General features: G+C 42.6%; 1 protein-coding gene across 1 annotated transcript in view; it reads left to right on the top strand.

Moving 5' to 3' along the window:
• kcnh5b (potassium voltage-gated channel, subfamily H (eag-related), member 5b) overlaps nucleotides 1–20,711 on the top strand; it is a 327,530-nt gene that overhangs the window by 130,368 nt on the left and 176,451 nt on the right. The window contains exon 7 of the mRNA XM_078233204.1: nucleotides 8,666–9,095. Within this exon, the coding sequence (XP_078089330.1) occupies nucleotides 8,666–9,095 (430 nt within the window). The remainder of the gene's footprint in view (nucleotides 1–8,665; nucleotides 9,096–20,711) is intronic.

Here is a 20,711-nt window from a genome sequence, read left to right as displayed (position 1 = left end):
TTAATGTTATTATTTTATGTGGCCAATTATATTAAATTTAGCCTTCTCCATATTCTCAAATCTTTTCCCCTGCAGCAACTAATTAAGCTAAGTACTTACCACATTTCCTGATCCCTGACATATAAAAACCTTCAGACTGCAGGCTGTGTGGAGTTATTTTGTCAATGCTGATTTTGATGGATTTTGCATTAAAATGAATTAGCGGACATTAAGTTGATGGCTTTATGATACTACTTGTTTCTCCATGATTAAAAGTGGCTGCAATCGAATGCTCCTCACCATGAAACTTAAGGTTTACAGAGCAGCTGTTTAAGGATTTTGAAACCCGTGCGATGCCTTTAGATTAAATATGAGGTATCTGGAGAATGAACACTGACTGTTAAAGTAAAAAATTTAAATTTGATAAGTTCCACTTTTCAGGGACGCCCCATGATTCACACAACCCTCTTATCGTGCACACCACTGAAGTTCAGTGTTTTGAACCGAAGAGCTTAAATGTTTATCGATGTAGATTGTCACAAATTGCTTGCTGGTATCAGAAGGTAGTCTCGAGTACTGTTCAGTGTGCATAGCAAATCAAACGTGATACATATTTAACAGTTTTAAATGGTTCTCCTTTCAGCCACACAGAAGTCTACTTGCCACTAATTATTTGCAATAATGAAAAGTTATTTTAGTCGACAGGTGTCAAGCTTACAGTGCAATTTGTAGATTTTATTCATAATGAAATTGCCGGGCATCTTGAGGCTGGCAGACAAATATCTACAGGAAAGCAAGTAGCCCAAAATAAATTGGATAATGTATCCATTCTCACCTTCTCAGAAGATAGAGCAATTATTTCTGACATTATTGTCGAATGCTGTCTTGGGTTACAGCAAAATTTGAAAATGATTGAATCATATAATTTCATCCTTGATTAGATTAGTCTGTCATAAAATATTCAATTCGGACGAGACCATTTTATATTCAGTCACGGCATTAAGAAAATCAAGTGTACAAAATGATCTTCTTATAATTTGTATTCTCTAACAGAAGCATGATTCGACCAGTTTGATATTATTTTCCATTATTAGGACATTGGCAATGGTTTCATCCGCCATAATTTAGGAGAAACTAAAAACTTAGAGGTTTATTTGTAAGTGTCACAAGTAGCCTTACATTAACACTGCAAAGAAGTTACTGTGAAAATCCCCTAGTCGCCATACTCCGGCGTCTGTTCGGGTACACCGACGGAGAATTTAGCGTGGCCAATTCACCTAACATGCACATCTTTGGACTGTGGGAGGAAACTGGAGCACCCGGAGGAAACCCACGCAGACACGGGGAGAATGTGCAAACTCCACACAGACAGTGACCCAAGCCAGGAATCGAACCCATGTCCCTGGAGCTGTGAAGCAGCAGTGTTAACCACTGTACCACCGTGCTTGTGATTTCAATTTTGTGGAATCAGTGGCGGAATAGAAACTGGGTCAGTGGGACCTGTTCATTGGCTGAAAAACTGGTGAAAACTCCAGTGCGGCCATTTCCGGAGGACCCAACAGGTGGGATTTTCTGGCCATTCCACCAGTGGTATCTTTTAGTCCTGTTGATGATGGCCCCTTCTTGCAAGTTGCCCGGCGGTGGGAGTGCGGTAAACAGGAAACCCCATTGACGGTGGTAGGACTGGAAGGTCTGGCCAATGTCAGGCTGCCTCTGCTGCCGCAAAGCATGCCGCGGAGGTGTGGAAAATCCCACCTTAATCCCAATTCAGACATCTACCTGATTAATGTCAGGCTTCCCAGCCCCCTGATATTCTGCTGGAGGGTGGACATTGCACCTCTGACAGCTGCGGGCCAATCAGAGGCTGGCCGCTCCTCAGTACTGGCAGCGCCACAGGGAACAGTGGCCACTGTCTGTATTGCAGTGTGGTCTACATGAGACAGCATTGCTGGAACCTCAGGACAAAAGGTCAGAGGAGGTGGGGGGGGGGCGGGGTGGTGGGAGGGGGGGAATGGTTGGGGTTCACCGGGACCAGGTGGCTTTGGATATCCTGCCACCTTCCCGCCTCTGGTTGGGGCCATTAAATTCTACCCTGTGAGTGTAAATGAGAACATGCAGCATACAATGTCACCAAATAGTTCTCAGATTCTGTGAGAACCACTTTTGCCTTTTGAAGAAAGTGGTGTTCAGAGAATTTAACGAAAGAGCAGATTCCCTACACCTCCCCCCCCCCCCATTCAAATAAAACACATCATCCTCTTTTTAAAAAAATCTGCTTTTCTACATTCCTGTGATTAATTCAATTTACTTAAGTAATTTAATAATGCTGTTACGATGTAAAATTCGATAATTCAGTGAGTCCATGGTACATTTCTAATGGGATAAAGCTGGGATCATCAGACACAATTATTGAAAAGCTCCTTATCCGTCATGATTACTGAATACTCGAGGAATCGCGTCTTGCTCAGACATTACTTAGCACATGTAGGTAAGGGATTCAAAGCTACGTGCTAAAATTTTGTTTATTTCCCCTGAGCTTATCAACTTATTTATTGTCAAGTCAGCATGAGTGTGCAACAAGGGCATTACTTGCTTGTGGCGACAGCATTATTTTACATGGTTAGAAGAATGCATTAAAGTAGTTTGACAGGAAAGTTACAATAATCTCTTTAGCCATTTTTCTTTCTCTGGGCGAAGTGTGCTCCCTGCTCTGCACATTGTCAGCTGCAATCAATATACAATGAAGTCCCTATTTCTGTGAGCTTGCTTTATTTACAGTAAATACTGCGACAGCCTCGTGGTGCAAGGAAAAGACCTTGTCGGATCTTACATTAAGTCAAAATCCGTTGCTCAGCATTAAGTTTAATTCTACTTGTAATTCTAAAGATTACTCTCTCAGTGCTGTTTGGCAGTGGGCTGGGGCCATGGACAGGAAGTAAAAGAAACACTTTGCTGCAACCTTGTGGAGGACCCGCTGCAGTCTGGGCCATGCCCCTTCCCTGTTTGTGAGTTCCTCACTGTAGCCCAATATTTTGCCGGAACTTGCATGTAATAATTAACAACCGGGGCGGCACGGTGGCACAGTGGTTAGCACTGCTGCCTCACAGCGCCAGGAACCCAGGTTCGATTCCCGGCTTGGGTCACTGTCTGTGCGGAGTCTGCACGTTCTGCCCGCATCTGTGTGGGTTTCCTCCAGGTGCTCCGGTTTCCTCCCACAGTCCAAAGAAGTGTGGGTTAGGTGAATAGGCCACGCTAAATTGCCCCTTAGTGTCGGAGGAACCAGCAGGGATATGGCCTGGCTGGGATTGTGGTTGGTGCAGACTCGATGGGCTGAATGGCCTCTTTCTGCACTGTAGTGATTCTATGAAGTGTCGAAGTTTCCAAAACTTCCTGTCCCAAGTAACAAAAAATTAGAAAATGCACACTCGGGTTTAAGTGACTTAAAAATCCTGAATTACTTATGACCAGTCTGCAATTACATGAGTGAATAAATCTTTGTTTTTACATGGGATCAGAAGATTATCCAGCATTTTAATTGTTTTCTATGTGTGCGGAATCATCTTCTGTGATTCTTTAAAGCTTTCAATGAAAGCTGTAAATCAGTGGCCTTGATTATTATTCCCTCCCAGTGGCTCAGAGTTGCATAAACCATACGTGGGTCCAATTTTTACTTTTTGCAAGTGAATAGGTTTTGTGTTAATTAAAATCAGGCCTTGGCAATGGTTACCTCATTAAATAGACATCAGAAATCGAAGTTGATGATCTAAACAAGAAAGTCTGAATATATTGAGCTGAAGAGTGGGCCTAAGTGGATAGCTCTTACAAAAAGCTGTCATGTGCATGGTGGGCTGAATGGCCATTTTTCTATGATGTGTGATCGATGTAGGCTGAGTTTTGCGGGCACGGCAGAAGTCCCAGTAAGAGATGGCCCCACTGAGGCAGCCAGCAGGGCCCGGGGAGGCATATTCCCTGTAGTGACCAATTAAACATCCACCACCAGAGTGTAAGAGGTGCATGTCCCCGTTTATCCTTATTGTTTGCTCTCGCTGAATTGTGATGATAATGCAGTATCCTTGTTGGAGGAGCCTTTGGTCCTACAGGAGCCATTGTTCCAACTACAGTTGGCAGCCTGCCAGTCCAATGGGAGGGCCAGCAGCGCATCAGCCTTCACAATGCCATGGGTAGTGGTGGCTAGTGTGAGGCCACAGCTGCATGGGGAGGGCACCTCAATGTTCAGGCACCCGCAATTATGTTTTAACTCAGTTTATGGGACGTGAGTGTCGCTGGCTGGGCCAGCGTTTATTGCCCGCCTCTAACTGCCCTCCATTTCAGAGGGCATTTGAGCGTCAACTGCATTGCTGTGGATCTGGAGTCACAAGTAGGCCAGAGCAGGCAAGGATGGCAAAATTCCTTCCCTAAAGGACATTAATAAAGCAGATGGATTTTTTTCACCATCTGCCATGGCAGGTCTTGCACTGGGTCTCTGAATTACTTGTCCAATGACAATACCACAACTCCAGTGGGGCTGGGAAATGCTAGGACAAGGTGGACACACCCTTGTGATTATCAAGTTGGTGGGGGGTGGAATGGGAAGATCTCAGCACAAAATGTCCACCAAAGTGGCAAGTGGCCCTTAACTGGATACTTGAATGGCCCAACTGAGTTCCTAGGCGGTAGCCAATCTGCCAGCTTTCCCACTATCGGCAAAATCGCAGGAAGACATTGGCATGCCTTCCCCCCCCCCCCCCCCCCCAAACCCCCCACCATCAAATGTAATGATGTCTTCACAATCTAACCACACTGATAGACAGAGGACCTCAATAGTGTCAAATGGTGTGGGTTAGGTAGAAGCGTGAGCATTTTGTTAAAAGTATACATGAACCAATTCATATGTAACGTGACAATAATTTAGTGGTAGAAAGTGCAGAATTTTGCATATGTGTCCAAATATGGAAGTGACTACACTTAAACAGAAATAGCATTGTTTGTGGAAGGAGCAATTTGTTGCTCCTGGAATGGATAAGAATGAGAGGCAGTGCGTACACATTCAGCAACAACCCCATTCATACCATCAAGATTCCAGTCATATTCATTGCCCAAGGGATGTTAATTAAAAAACAATAGATGACAAACTATAAAGAACAGTGGAGTAAAATGAAATGTAAGATTAACAGTGTGAGCAGTATGTTAGTGGATATGGATTCAGTTTTGATTGGTCATGCCCTAATGGTGTTATTATTTTAGTTCCCAGAGCTAGCTTCATGGGTTTCTGAATTCTATCTCCTGCTGATCAGAACACCCGCGTGCTCACAGCAGGATATCGTTTTTGCAGTTTAGATTATGTGGAAAGGTGGATCTGGTCAAATCATTACATTGTGGTATGAATCATCAAGTACATCAATATCACAATATGCATCACAAATCCAGTAATATGAACCAAGCAGACCAGCATGTAATTGCTCACAGGTGGCACAGTGGCACAGTGGTCAGCGCTGCTGCCTCTCAGCGCCAGTGACCCAGGTTCAATTCCCGGCTCGGGTCACTGTCTGTGCGGAGTCTGCACGTTCTCCCCGCGTCTGCGTGGGTTTCCTCCAGGTGCTCCGGTTTCCTCCCACAGTCCGAAAGATGTGCTGGCCATGCTAAATTCTCCCTCAGTGTAACTGGACAGGCGCCGGAGTGTGGCCACGAGGGGATTTTCACAGTAACTTCATTGGAGTGTTAATGGAAGCCTACTTGTGACACTAATAATAAATTAAATCAAGAAACAAATGTTAATTCTAGGAATAACACGAGTACTTTTTTTTAAAATTCATTCGTGAAACATGGGTGTTGCTGACTGGCCAGCATTTATTGCCCATCCCTAGTTGCCTTTGGAGGGCAGCTGAGTGTCAATCACATTGTGGCTCTGAAGTCACATATAGGCCAGACCAGGTAAGGACGGCAGATTTCCTTCCCTAAAGGACTTGAGTGAACTAGGTGGGTTTTTTCTGACAATCGACAAAGGTTTCATCGTCATCAGTAGATTCTTAATTCTAGATTTTTTTTATTGAATTCAAATTCCACTATCTGCTGGGGACCCAGGTCCCCAGAACATTAGCTGGATTAATAGCCTAGCAATAATACCACTAGGCTATCGCCTATCCCTTTTATATTTTTATATTGGTTTTGTTTTTATTTGGCTGGTATAGTGCTATCTACAAAGGGGGTTACTATCTACAAAGGGGAAAGAATTCGATGACTGCAGTGCTGGACTAAAACTGTTTGAAATTAAAATAGATAAATCTGGTGATATGTGGACCACTGGTTTGCTGTAAAAAAAAAACCCAGCTGGGTCACTAATGTCCTTTAAGGATGCACTAACTTCCTGAACTACATGTGGTGCTACTGATAGAATGTGGTTGATTACTAATGCCCACAGGGAAACCAGACAATAAATACAATCATGTCAATATTACCCACATCCCAGGAATGAATAAATCAATGTCAGTAAAGCTGGAAGTAAATATTCTTTGAAATATCTGTTGGCTGTGGATCCATTCTCTTTCAGAGCTTGAATGGGAAGTTATTTTCCGAGTTCATACTGTAAATACAAATCTTCAGATCAATTTTAACTTGATTCCCTTTTGTCAATTGTCAGCAGGGACTGAGATTACAATGCGGCAGCATCTTTGATATCGATGTAAAAGTATCCAGATTAATACAGCAGTGGATCCACTACTGGATGTTGAGTTTTTGTACACTTTGTTTGACAACAATTGAAACATACTAACATATAAAAAATTGGAATTAGGAGCAGGAGTAGGCCGTTTGGCTTCTCGAGTCTGCTCCGCTGTTTGATAAGATCATGGCTGATCTGATTGTGGTCTGTTCACCATTTTTCCGTCTATCCCTATAACTTTTGACTCCCTTGTTAATCAAGAAACTATTAATTCAGCCTTCAAAATAGTCAATGACCTTGCCTCCACTGCTCTCTGGGGAACAGAATTCCACGATCTAATGACCTTCTGAGAAAAAGAAATTCCCATCTCCATCTCAAATGAGAAACCCGTAATTTGTAAATTGTGTCCCCTGGTTCTAGACTCTCCCACAAGAGAAAACATCCTCTCAGCAACCACCTGTCAAAGTCCTTCAGGATCTTCTGTGCTTCAATAAGATCACCCATTGAATACAGACCCAACCTGTCCAACCTTTCCTCATAAAATAATCCCTCCATCCCAGGAATCACTCAAGTGGACCTTTTCTGAACTGCTTCAAATGCAATTAAATCCTTTCTTAAGTAAGGACACCACAACTCTACATAATATTCCAGATGTGGTCTCACTAGCATCCTACACAACTGTAATAAAACTTCCTTACTGTTATCATAGAATCCCTACAGTGTAGAAGGAAACCATTCAGTCTGCACCGACAACAATCCCACCCAGGCCCTATCCCCGCAATCCCACACATTTATCCCAGTAATCCCCATGACACGAAGGGACAATTTAGCATGGCCAATTGACCTAACGTGCACATTTTTGGACTGTGGGAGGAAAGTGGAGCACCTGGAGGAAACCCACGCAGACGCGGGGAGAATGTGCAAATCCATACAGTCACCCAAGCCGGGAATCAAACCCGGGTCCCTGGCTCTCTGAGGCAGCAGTGCTAACCACTATGCCATCATGCCGGCCCCATTCACCCTCCAATAAACAACATTCCATTTGCCTTCCTAATCATTTGCCCACATACTAACATTTCGTGATTCATACACCAAGACACCCAAATCCCTCTGTATGGCCGAATTCTGTAGTCTCTCTCCATTTAAGTAATAAATTGTTTTTCCATTCTTCCTGTGAAAATGGACAATTCACATTATATGCCATCTGCCAATTCTTTTCCCACTCACTTTGCCGATATATATCCCTTTGCAGACTCTGTCCTCTTCATAACTTACTTTCCTACCTATCTTTGCATCATCATCGAATTTATCAACCAGACATTTGGTCCCATCATCCAAGTCATTGATCTAGATTTGATGCACCATCAGTCGAGCAAAGACTAGTTTGTATGAAGAACAAATAGGCTTTTATTAGCAAAAGACTTGGAGCACACCATGCCGATGAACTGGTCCAGACTGAGGCAAGGGGGTGGAGAGCAGTCGCCTTTATACCTGGACCAGGGGGGGAGGAGTCTCGGGTAGGGCCGGTAGGGATGTGTCCAGGCATGTCACATATACAGGTAATAAGCTAACAGTCGTTTACCACAAGATTGTAACTGGTTGAGGCCTCAGCACTGGTCTATGTGGCACTCCATTAGTTACATCTTACCAACCTGAAAATGACCCATTTATCCTTAATCTCTGCTTCCTGTTAGCTAACCAATCCTATAAGCATGCTAATACATTACGTCCTACCCTATGAGCTCTTACCTTTGATGCAGCACATTATCAAATGCCTTTTGAAAACCCGAGTACACCACATCTACAAGTTCTCTGTGGCACTATTATAGAATCATCAAATCACCAGCACAAGAGGAGGCCATTCTACCCATTGTGTCTGTGGTGGCTCTTTTAAAGAGCTCCCCTATTAGATTCACTCTTCAGAGTTGTTCCCCATACCCTTGATTTCTTTCTACATAGTCTTGAAAACTCTCTCTATTTAATTTGTATCCTTCACAAAATAACATGATTCCAATCTGTTGATTGCAGGGCATCAGCAGCCTGTTCAGTTCCCTGAAGGTTGTGCGTCTTCTAAGACTTGGCCGCGTCGCCAGGAAGCTGGACCATTACCTTGAATATGGTGCCGCCGTGCTGGTACTCCTGGTGTGTGTTTTTGGTTTAGTGGCTCACTGGCTTGCCTGCATATGGTACAGTATCGGGGACTACGAGGTCATCGATGAAGTTACCAACAGAATAAAAACAGACAGCTGGCTCTATCAGCTGGGACAAAGCATTGGAACACCCTACCACTTTAATGCCAGCGGCACTGGACAGTGGGAAGGGGGACCCACAAAGGATTCACTGTACATATCTTCCCTTTACTTTACCATGACCAGCCTTACCACAATAGGATTTGGCAACATTGCTCCTACCACAGATGGGGAGAAGATATTCTCTGTCGCAATGATGATGGTTGGCTGTAAGTACATGCATTTTCTCAGCTAACAATGTAAAAGGGTTACCGATTGTTTTTTGTTTAAGATTATTGTACCTATTCTGAGATTATGTGCACCATTGGCCCTGTTGGGAGGGAGCATATTTAGCAACCTGCGGCTCAGGGGGCCACATGTGGCCCATCAGGGTTCTGAGTGCGGCCCACAGGATATGTTGACTGTTGCCCACGTGCAGAGTTGCCACACTCCCCTGGTTGCCACCTGCATAGCTTTTTTCCTACCGGTATGACTGAAGTGATATACACATAAATCAAGGGCACATGAAGTGAGGTGTGTGTGCTGATCACACACATCATTGACTGTAAGAGCTGTGCACTCCCTCTGCATCCAGTCAAATGATTTATTTTGTTTTTACCACTTGAAGTTAATGACAGCTCTATTAATATATGAATGATTAAGCATTTTCTATAGCTTGTTACAAAATATTTGGGATGTGTTAAATGTATTCAACCTTATTCAAGGGTCATAGTTAGCGAATAAGCCCAATTTCAATCTTGTGTTCCATAGAGATGGCCCACTCACTAATGTAGATCGCCCATTACAACCATAACCCTTGACTTCCTTTTCGATCAGAAATTGAACTAACTCAATATTGCAGCCTCCACTACCCTCTGTGGAAGAGAATTCCACAGACTAATGGGGGAATAAAATTCTCCCTATCTCAGTTTTAAATGGGAGGCCATTAATTTTTATAATAGTGTCCCCGAGTTCTGGACTCCCCCATAAGAGAAACATCCTCTCAGCATGCACCTGTCAAGTCCCCTCAGGATGTTATATGTTTCAATAAGATCACTTCTCATCCTTCTAAACTTCAGTGAATCTCGGCCCAACCTGTCCAACCTTTCCTCATACGGTTAGCCCTTCATCCCAGGAATCAGTTGAGTAAACTCTGAATTGCTTCTAATGTAATTATATCCTTTCTTAAGTAAGGATGTACACTCTATTCCAGATGCAGTCTTGCTATGGTCCTGTACAGTTGTAGCAACACTTCCCTATTTTTATATTAGATTTCTCTTGCAATAAAGGCCAACATTCCATTTGCCTTCCTAATCAATTGCTGTACTGCAACGTTTTGTGTTTCAAGGGGCAACCTGTGGCCATTTACAATTCGCGGGGCATCACTTTCTCACCACAAATTGTCAGCTGATTTTCTCACGGATATGTATGTGTGTCATTCACTTGGCATTATTTTTTCAGTAAATTTTGAGTCATTATTAAAGTCGGTATGCAGGTGCAGCACATAATAAAAATGGCAAATGGGATGTTGGTATTTATTGCAAAAGGACTGGAGTATAAAAGTAGAGAAGTGTTGTTGTAATTGTATAGGGTGTTGGTGAGACCACATCTGGAATATTGCGTCCAGTTTTGGTCTCCTCCTTTGAGGAAGGATACGATGGCATTGGAGGCAGTTCAGAGGAAGTTCACCAGATTGATTCTGGGGAGGAAAGGGGTTGACGTATGAGGAGAAATTAAACAGTTTGGACCTGTGCTCGCTGGAGTTTAGAAAGATGAGAGGGGATTTGATCGAGGGACATAAAATTCTTAAAGGGATTGATAAACTAAATGTGGACCAAATGTTTCCTTTTATGGGGCAATCTAGAACAAGAGGTCACAGGTATAGGTTAAGAGGCAGTAGATTTAAAACTGAGATGAGGAGGGACTACCTCTCGCAGAGGGTGGTGAACTTGTGGAACTCGCTGCCCTATAACGTGTCTGAATCGTTGAATGGCATCAAGAAGGAGATAGATATATTTCTAATTAAAAAAAGGGATAAGGGGATATGGGGAACAGGTGGGGAGGTGGATTTAAGACTAGGGAGAGATCAGTCATGATCTGATTGAATGGTGGAGCAAGCTCGAAGGACTGAATTTGCCTACTTCTGCTCCTAATTCCTATGGCTCCTATGTACACACAATGTTATCAAAATGCTGTTAAAAAATTATCTATGTGACAACACCTTATCTCACCCAGCAATTCTTAAAACAAAACTATTTTGGTAAAATATATTAAAACATTTATTGTGATGATTAGCAGCAATTATTATTAAATTATTGGTTCCATTGAACATATGCATGTGGCTTGTCACTACTGACTTCAGAAGCAAAGCATATGAAAGCTGGTTTGCTAATTCTTATACGGCTGTTACCATAGTGATTCTGCACTCGGTAATAAGTGTTTAAAAGCTACTTTGGAAAGGCGGGTTTATAGGATTGCATATTTTAAAAATTATACTTATTAAGTCATTATCGTACCTAGGGGTACAACATCATCCATAATGAAGTATTGGAAGGTAATGTCAGGAGTTCGACTGGGTTGGTAAAAACTTTGAGCGGGATTTTCCAGCCATAGCGTGTCCCGCCCGCTACGATTCCCGTGACGGGCGGGACGGGAAAATTCCACCCCTTGTCTAGTGGAAACACGAGGTTGAAGCAAATGGAGTTAAAGATTTCATGGTGATGTGTGATCTTTTTTGGCTGACTCTAAATTGCATTTTAAATCAAATCTAACTTGATCTCTGAGGCCTCTTTCACAAATGGACTTATCTCAATGGCGCCATCAGCACATTATACTGTTGAAGCAGTAGTCATTATTCACCACCCATGTTATGTCTGTGGACAAATTCAGCCAACTACTGAGTGCGGAGGATATCTTTGTAAACGCAGCAGAACCCATCTCCAGCATTAATTAGGTCAGTGTGGGCAATGCTGTGAAATAGCAGCCTGGAGTGGGTTGTCGGTACAGCCCTCTTGGTTGCATTGGCTGTGTTTCAGCTTATGTTATCAGAGTCTATGCTCCTTGTCATCCAGAAAAGTAGAGAATACACCAGCATCGTAGAACTTAAACTTGTTGTTCACAGATGCTGAATTAACCATTCAAGTATGGTGACACAGTGGTTAGCACTGCTGCGTCAGAGCGTCATGGGATCCAAGTTCAATTCCCGGCTTGGGTTATTGTCCGTGTGGAGTTTGCACATTCTCCCCGTGTCTGCGTGGGTTTCCTCCGGGTGCTCCGGTTTCCTCCCACACTCCAAATATGTGCAAGTTAGGTTGATTGCCCATGCTAAATTTCCCATTAGTGTCAGGGGGACTAGCTAGGGTAAATGATTGGAGTTATGGGGATAGGGCCTGGGTGGGATTGTGGTCAGTGCAGACTTGATGGGGCGAATGGCCTCCTTCTGCACTGTATGATTCTATGAATAAATGACTTTCTATGAAGCAGCTGCTGCCTGTGTGCCTTTTGTGAAAATTGAGAGATTAATAACACAATTTTCCAGATGAAGTGCCTAATCACAAAATATATAATTTGACGTGTCATTATTTTTGATTTATTTCATGGTTTTGATATAAAAACATAAGGGATAGGGATGTGAAAAGGCCATTTAGTGTGTCCTACTCAAGCTATCATTGAAGCACTGATTCTGCACCTTATCTGGCTAGCTACATCTTCTCTATCTGTACTCGAGGGTGGCATGGTGGCACAGTCGTTAGCACTGCTGCCTCACAATGCCAGGGACCCGGGTTTGATCCCCGGCGTGGGTCACTGTCAGTGCAGAATCTGCAAATTCTCCCAGTGTCTGCGTGGGTTTCCTCCAGGTGCTCCGGTTTCCTCCCACAGTCCGAAAGATGTGCTCGTTAGGTGTATTGGCCATGCTAAATTCTCCCTCAGTGTACCCGAACAGGCACCAGAGCGTGGCGACTAGAGGATTTTCACAGTAACTTAATTGCAGTATTAATGTAAGTCAACTTGTGACTAATAAATAAACTTTATCTCATAATATATCCTATATATGATAATATGATTTTTTTTGTTTCCGCATTATTTCCATTGCTATTATTGACCTGGTAAAACCCTGGTACTAAGTGAACCCTGTGGATTTTGATGTAAGTTTCAATCAAGTGGAATACTCTTTCAATTTGTCAGATTACCGGTTTTTGATTGATAGAATAACATGTCCTTATATGGGATGGGAGGTGATGGCCTCGTGATATTATCGCTACACTATTAATCGGGAAACTCAGTTAAGGTTCTGGGGACGCAGGTTCAAATTCCACAATGGCAGATATGGCAGGTGGAATTTGAATTCAATAAAAAAATCTGGAATTAAGAATCTACTGATGACCATGAAACCATTGTCGATTGTCGGAAAAATCCATCTGGTTCCCTAATGTCCTTTAGGGAAGGAAATCTGCCACCCTTACCTGGTCTGGCCTACATGTGACTCCAGAGCCATAATGTGGTTGACTCTCAACTGTCCTTTGAACAAAGCCAACTAGGGATAGGTAATAAATGCTGGCCAGCCAGCGACGCCCAAGTCCCACGAATGAATAAAAAAACCCAGAAATATTGGAATTCTACGCCCACAAAAAAAACTTCTGTTTTTGAGCAGTTTTTAAAAAATTATTCATTCAGAGGATGTGAGCAGTGCTGGTAAGGACAATGTTTGTTATCCACCTGCAATTGCCCTTGCAAAGGTGATGATAAGCCACCTTCTTGAATCTTTGCAGGTGTGGGGTGTTGGTACACCCACAGCACTGTTAGGTTGGGAGTTTCATGATTTTGATGCCAGCGATAAAGCTCCATGTCAGGAAGGTCTTTGCATTGGAGGGAAACTTTCTGGTAGAGGTGTTCCCATGTGCCAATGGTCCTTGTTCTTACAGGTGGAAGGTTTGTGTTTGGAAGGTACTGTCTTATAGCTGGGACACACTGCTGCCACTGTGCGCTGTTGGTGGAAGGAATGAATGTTTGGCATGGTGTATGTGGTGTCAATCAAGTAGATTGTCCAGGATGGTGCCAAGGTTCTTAAGTGTTGTTGAAACTGAACTCATCTAGGCAAGTGGAGAATATTCCATCACACTTAGATCTTGTTGATGGTGTAAAAGGTTTTGGAGAGTCAAGGGATGAGTTACTTGTCACATAAGACACAGAATCTGACCTAATTTTGGAGCTACAGTATTTATTTTAAGTTTTTGGTTAATGACCACCAAGATTTTGATAGTGAGGGTTTCAGTGATGTTAATGCTAGTGAATGTCAACGGAGATGGTTAGATTTTCTCTCATTGGAAATTGTCATTGCGTGGCACTTGTGTGACATGATGTGAAGATGCCGGCATTGGACTGGGGTAAACACAGTAAGAAGTCTGCGCTGAACTGACTACTTCTTACTTGTGTGACACACATGTTATGTGCCACTTATCAGCCCAGCACTGTAACTATACTGAAACAGTTTGACTGGAGGTTTAGTTCTGTCAAATCTTCAGGATGTTTTCAGGGCCCATAGCTTTTGCCATATTCAGTGCATTTAGCCATTAGTGGGGAGATGGTGGCATAGTGTAATGTTATTGAACCAGTAATCCAAAGACCCCAAAGCTAATGCTCTGGGAGCAGACGTTCAAATCCCACTATGGCAGCTAGTGGAACATAAATTCAACTAAATCTGGAATGTAAGGCTATTCTCAGTAATAGTGACCATGAAATTAAAATCAACTGTTGTAAAAGCCCAATTGGTTGATAATGTCCTTTAGGGAAGGAAATCTGCCATTCTTACCTGGTCTGGCCTACATGTGATTCGAGATCCACAGAAATGTTGTTGACTTTTAACTGTCCACTAAAATGGCCTAGCAAGCCACTCAGTTCAGGGCCCACACGTTGCCACACTACCAGAAGAACGTGAATGCTTTGGAGAGGGTGTAAAGAAGGTTTACTAGGATGTTGTTTGGTCTGGAGAGTTTAGGTAAGAGGAGCGATTGGAAGAACTCAGATTGTTTTCACTGGAAAGACGGAGTCTGAGGGGTGACCTGATAGAAGTCTACAAGACCTGATAGAAGCCTCATGGCAGGCTGGTGCTGGTGCAAAAGGTTAAATCTCATGGGATAAAAGGTGAGCTTGCTAGATGGGTGGAGAACTGGCTTAGCCATAGAAGACAGAGGGTAACAGTGGAGGGGTCTTTTTCCGGTTGGAGGTCTGTGACTAGCGGTGTTCCGCAGGGCTCTGTACTGGGACCTCTGCTGTTTGTGATATATATAAATGATTTGGAGGAAGATGGAGCTGGTGTGATCAGTAAGTTTGCGGATGACTCAAAGATTGCTGGAGTTGCGGATAGTGATGAACATTGTCAGAGAATACAGCAGGATATAGATAGGCTGGAACATTGGGCGGAGAAATGGCAGATGGAATTTAATCCAGATAAATGCGAAGTGATGTATTTCGGTAGATCTAATGTAAGGGGGAACTATACAATAAATGGCAGAACCATCAGGAGTATAGACACACAGAGGGACCTGGGTGTACAAGTCCACAGATCCTTAAAGGTGGCAGCACAGGTGGAGAGGGTGGTCAAGAAGGCATATGGCATGCTTGCCTTTATTGGATGGGGCATAGAATATAAAAGTTGGCATATGATGTTGCAGCAGTATAGAATGTTGGTTAGGCCACATTTGGAATACTGCATCCAGTTCTCGTCGCCACACTACCAGAAGGACGTGGAGGCTTTGGAGAGAGTACAGAAAAGGTTTACCAGGATGTTGCCTGGTATGGAGGGTCTTAGCTATGAGGAGAGATTGGGTGAACTGGGGTTGTTCTCCCTGGAAAGACGGAGGATGAGGGGCGACCTAATAGAGGTATATAAAATTATGAAGGGCATAGATAGGGTGAACAGTGGGAAGCTTTTTCCCAGGTCAGAGGTGAGGAACACAAGGGGTCACGGGTTCAAGGTGAGGGGGGCAAGGTTCAACACAGATGTCAGGGGGACGTATTTTACACAGAGGGTGGTGGGGGCCTGGAATGCACTGCCAAGCAAGGTGATTGAGGTGGACAGGCTGGGATCATTTAAGACTTATCTAGATAGCCACATGAACAGACTGGGAATAGAGGGATACAAACGAATGGTCTGGTTGGGCACATGAGCGGCGCAGGCTTGTAGGGCCGAAGGGCTTGTTCCTGTGCTGTATTGTTCTTTGTTTGTTCTTTAGATAGGGTGGATAATCAGAGGCTTTTTCCCAGGATGAAAGGGTCGACTACAAGAGGGCACAGGTTTAAGGTGAGAAAGAGTAAGTTTAGGGGAGATGTTTGGGGAAAGTTTTTCAGAGTAAGAAGTTTAACAACACCAGGTTATAAAGTCCAACAGGTTTATTTGGATATTTTGTATTTTATTACAGAGACACAAACTCTGTATGCCCTGTTTGTGAGCATTTCTCCACTCCACCTGACAAAGGGGCAGCGCTCCGAAAGCTAGTGGCATTTGCTACCAAATAAACCTGTTGGATTTTAACCTGGTGTTGTTAAACTTCTTACTGTGTTTACCCCAGTCCAACGCCGGCATCTCCACATCATGAAAGTTTTTCACACAGAGGGTGGTGGGTGCCTGGAACGCACTGCCACTCATTTTGATGGGCAGAAGGATTCTGGTGGGTTGAAAGGATTATGCTGGTACATCACCTGCAGTTATACACCAACTTACATCGCAGTATTTTGTAGAACAGGTCACTATTGCTGCGGTTATCGTACTTGACCCAAACAAAAACAACTTATGGTTACAGATTGACTTTGATACAATATTGTGTTCCAATTAAGTGTGACGATACTGTGCCTTTAAGAGATATATTTATAATGTTACTTGTGCAGGATCTGTTTTAGCAGACACGTTAGCAATGTTCAAGGTGTATCTTGATAGACACATGAATGGGGGAGAATAGAGGGATAGAAACCATGTATCGGCGCAGCTTGGTGAGTTGAAGGGTCTGTTCCTGTGCTGTACTGTTCCTTGTTCTTTAACAATCCTACATTTTTTCACTTTCACGACTCTATTCCTTCCTCCATTGGGAACAAAATCTGGCACATTGTCTTGTTTGAAATGCAGCACCAATTCAGTACTCCAACAACACTGTAAGGAAGTCTCAGCATAGATTAATCAATCAATTTCCTGAAATAGAGCTTGAACCCAAAACTTTCTGACCTAAAGGTGAGAGTGTTACCACTGGACAAAAATGGCACAACAACTCCTCCCCACACCCTGCTAATATCTCCTGAATAGGTGACATTCAAGGCATTTTGGAATTGCAGAGCTAATATAGTAGCTCTTTCGGCACCAATCAAGTAAACAAACTCAAATTAACTTAGGGACAAAGTAAAAGGGGCGGCTCCCCAAAAGGAAGGGGGGAACAGCCCGAACCAAAATCAAAGTCGAAAGGAAACTTAAAACGTCAAACCAAAAGGTGATTATCGGGGTCGATAATACACCCCAGCCCCTGCGGCGCCCAGCGGTCGCGGAAGGCGTCAACCGCGCCCGTGGACACCGCATGCTCCCTCTCCAGAGACACCTGGCCGCGAATGTAGCCGCGGTAGAGGGGCAGACAGTCGGGATGGACGGTCCCGTCGATCGGCTAATATAGTATGTGCTTGATAAAATAATTATCTACTGAGATGCCTCTCTACAGCTTATGCTCCAGCTTATTTGTTATGATTCAATGATACTGATTTCTAGGTCTCCTCTGTGAATGCCATGAGTGGGATTAAACGAATTAAGTGACCATGGTAAATTCTTGTGAAGAAGGTAAAATGCTTTTGGAAGTAACTATATTAAAGAAATGGTTTGCCTTTGGCCGAATCGTTCACAGAGGAACAGTTAATGCAGCAATCTGTCAGGCAAACCATATATGTTTTATAGCAATTGAACTCTCCCATTACAACAATTACTCCACTTCAAAAGTTAATTGGCTGTAAAGCACGTTAGCTGTTGTCAGGTTGTGGAAGCCATGATATAAATATGTCATTCTCTTCAAGTCAAGTCTTCTATTTGCCTTCTAGAATGCTTATGGAGGAGAGAGAGAAACAGAAATAAAGGGAAAAGCTGCATTAGAACCACTCATTTTGATGGGCAAAAGGATTCTGGTGGGTTGAAAGGATTATGCTGGTACATCACCTGCAGTTATACACCAACTTACATCGCAGTATTTTGTAGAACAGGTCACTATTGCTGCGGTTATAGTACTTGACCCAAACAAAAACAACTTATGGTTACAGATTGACTTTGATACAATATTGTGTTCCAATTAAGTGTGACGATACTGTGCCTTTAAGAGATATATTTGTAATGTTACTTGTGCAGGATCTGTTTTAGCAGTATTTTTTATTACCAATGCCATTTTGTCTATATCCAGCAGTTCTCTGTTGTTACTGCAGGAGCATAATTACTCCTAATTGCTGGAATGTTTGTTTTAATTTGGACTAATGCTGTCCTGTTGTTTTTAGTGGTTCCCCTGGGGTTTTCCAAAGTAGGACTTGATTAGGTTGATTGACAGGTAAGGTCATATGGCTGGGTGGAGCGAGGCTTACAAAGAAGAATCAAGTCAGATGCTGTTTTGAGTTGGTAGAGAGCAATGCCTCTCTTTTTCTCTCTCTGAAGTTGGAGACTGGAATCTGCCAGGAAATAAGTCTCTTTCTCTGAGAAGTTGCTGGTTATAAGCTGCAGAGAGAGATAGCCCTTTCTGTCCCCGAAGTCTGGAGATTGCGAACTGCCAGAGACTAGGGGCAGATCTTTCCTGTCCTGCCTGCCATGGGAATCATAACAGGACAGGACCATGCAAAGGTTTGTTGACCTTGGATGGGATTTTTCTGGTCTTGGGGTGAGCACGGCCAGAAAATCCCACCTTAGGTATACTTCTGAGGTTCTTCTGTTTGAGGATATATTCTTCTCTGCAAACTGCTGTCTGGATCTTTGTCTAGAGGTGTTTAATCTAGGACCCACGTAAGCATCTTTGCTTTCTGTGCTAACTGGTTCTAAAGAGGGGATTTATTTATATGGGGGATACTGCTAAATTGGAACAATAGAGATAGCTAGTTGTTAAGAATTATACTTTGTCATGTTTGAATATTTTGATTGATAAATGTTATGTTCATTATTTTTGTTATATTCTAACTGTGTTCTTAAATAAAGGTTGTCTTGATGAAAGCTTCCTAGTGGGTCAATTGCATAGCATCTGGAGCAAAACATTTTATATTCAACCTATGCCAAAATCAAAAGGAAAAGTTGGGGTTTAGGCTAACTGCATAATATATCTTGAAGTTTCTAACATGGGTCAGAGAAGAGAATGTCATTGCCCCAAACTTGCCTTCTAATTTTTCTATCAACGCTCTCTTTCTATTGGCTGCTTACCAATTTCAAAATCTGAATTATGAAATTTCTTCGTCGATTTCTTGCTCGAGACTGCAGCAATAATTCCAAATAGGGTGGAAGGCTGAATTATCAGCGTGTTAAAAATATGTATTGAACGAAGGTGTTCCAATCTGAACTGCTAGGAGCATGACGATGTTGACGAAACCTAACACATTCACATCGATGAAAGATTCTAATGCCGGGAGATTCGAAGGAAGATGGAGATGGACACCATGCGGAACTTCTATCTTTCAAAGGGTGTGAGACAAGTTATAGGATGAATAACATAAATGAATCGAGAGGCAACAAGTTATATTCCTGGATAGGAAAGAGAATGAGGGATATGGCAATAAATGAGGTTGAGAGTGATTAAAAACAGATGCTGGTTGATCTAAAATCATTTTCCAACTAACAAAGTATCTTTACTTGAATGGATATAAGTTGAGCTCACAAGTCTCCTCTCGCAACAACAACCTGCATTTACATAGCACCTTTAACATAATAAAATATCCCAATACATTCACAGGAGTGTTTTGAAGCAGAATAATCTAGAGTGTTAATTCCCAAGATTGACGCTTTTCCCAGAAACTTCTCTAAATGCACAACGATCTTTGATCTTCCGTCCTTTGTAACCAACAAACTAAACATTGCAAACAAATAAACTTCATGCTGAAATTAGAAAACGGGCAAAAATTTAGCAATTAATGTCTAGGTACAAACAATGTTTTAACATTTGCACGTATATTTTTAGACAGGAGGTTAATTGTATAGTTTTGACACAAATGTTGCAGTGATGTGCCTCACCAACATGACATTTACAGCAAGGTACATTTGTATAGTAATTCAGTTTGTCGTGTGGCTAAATGTCAAAGTGTGAGAAGATCAGTTTTCAGACTATAAGAATTTCTAGGTTGTTCATTTTTATCTGAAGCTGCAGCTGAACCTAGTCATTAGTGTTTTAAAATGGATTCTGTGCCTGCTATTGTACTTATTAAGAATTCTTTTGTCTAGATGTGAAGGTCTGGATGCCATTTGGTCTCTACCTGCCTGTCTGAAGCAGACATTCATAATCAGAGAGGATGTTCCACCTTTACATTCTGACTTTGCCACGCTCCCATATCAAGTCAAAATTGATGTGATGAATTCTTCAGCCGCATATGGTCTTTCTTGATCAGCCTTTGTGTGTCGTCTAATAAGTATAATAAGATGTGAAACCCACATAAATAATAGGATTGATTAATATTGAACACCGAGCTGTTGCTTATCTGTACTGCACCAGACCATTGCATTTACCATCACTTCTGGATCTCTGAAAAGCTAAATGTTCTCGCAACCTCACTCTAGTCTATTTGCAAATGATCACGCCTTTAACTACATACGCAGGTGTCCAACAAGATTCATTCATTGCAACAGTTCTGCTTTGTGGTGGAAA

Source organism: Mustelus asterias, chromosome 18 (assembly GCF_964213995.1).
Source record: "Mustelus asterias chromosome 18, sMusAst1.hap1.1, whole genome shotgun sequence".
NCBI classification, from domain to species: domain Eukaryota; kingdom Metazoa; phylum Chordata; class Chondrichthyes; order Carcharhiniformes; family Triakidae; genus Mustelus; species Mustelus asterias.
This window is presented reverse-complemented; position numbering and strand designations above follow the sequence as displayed.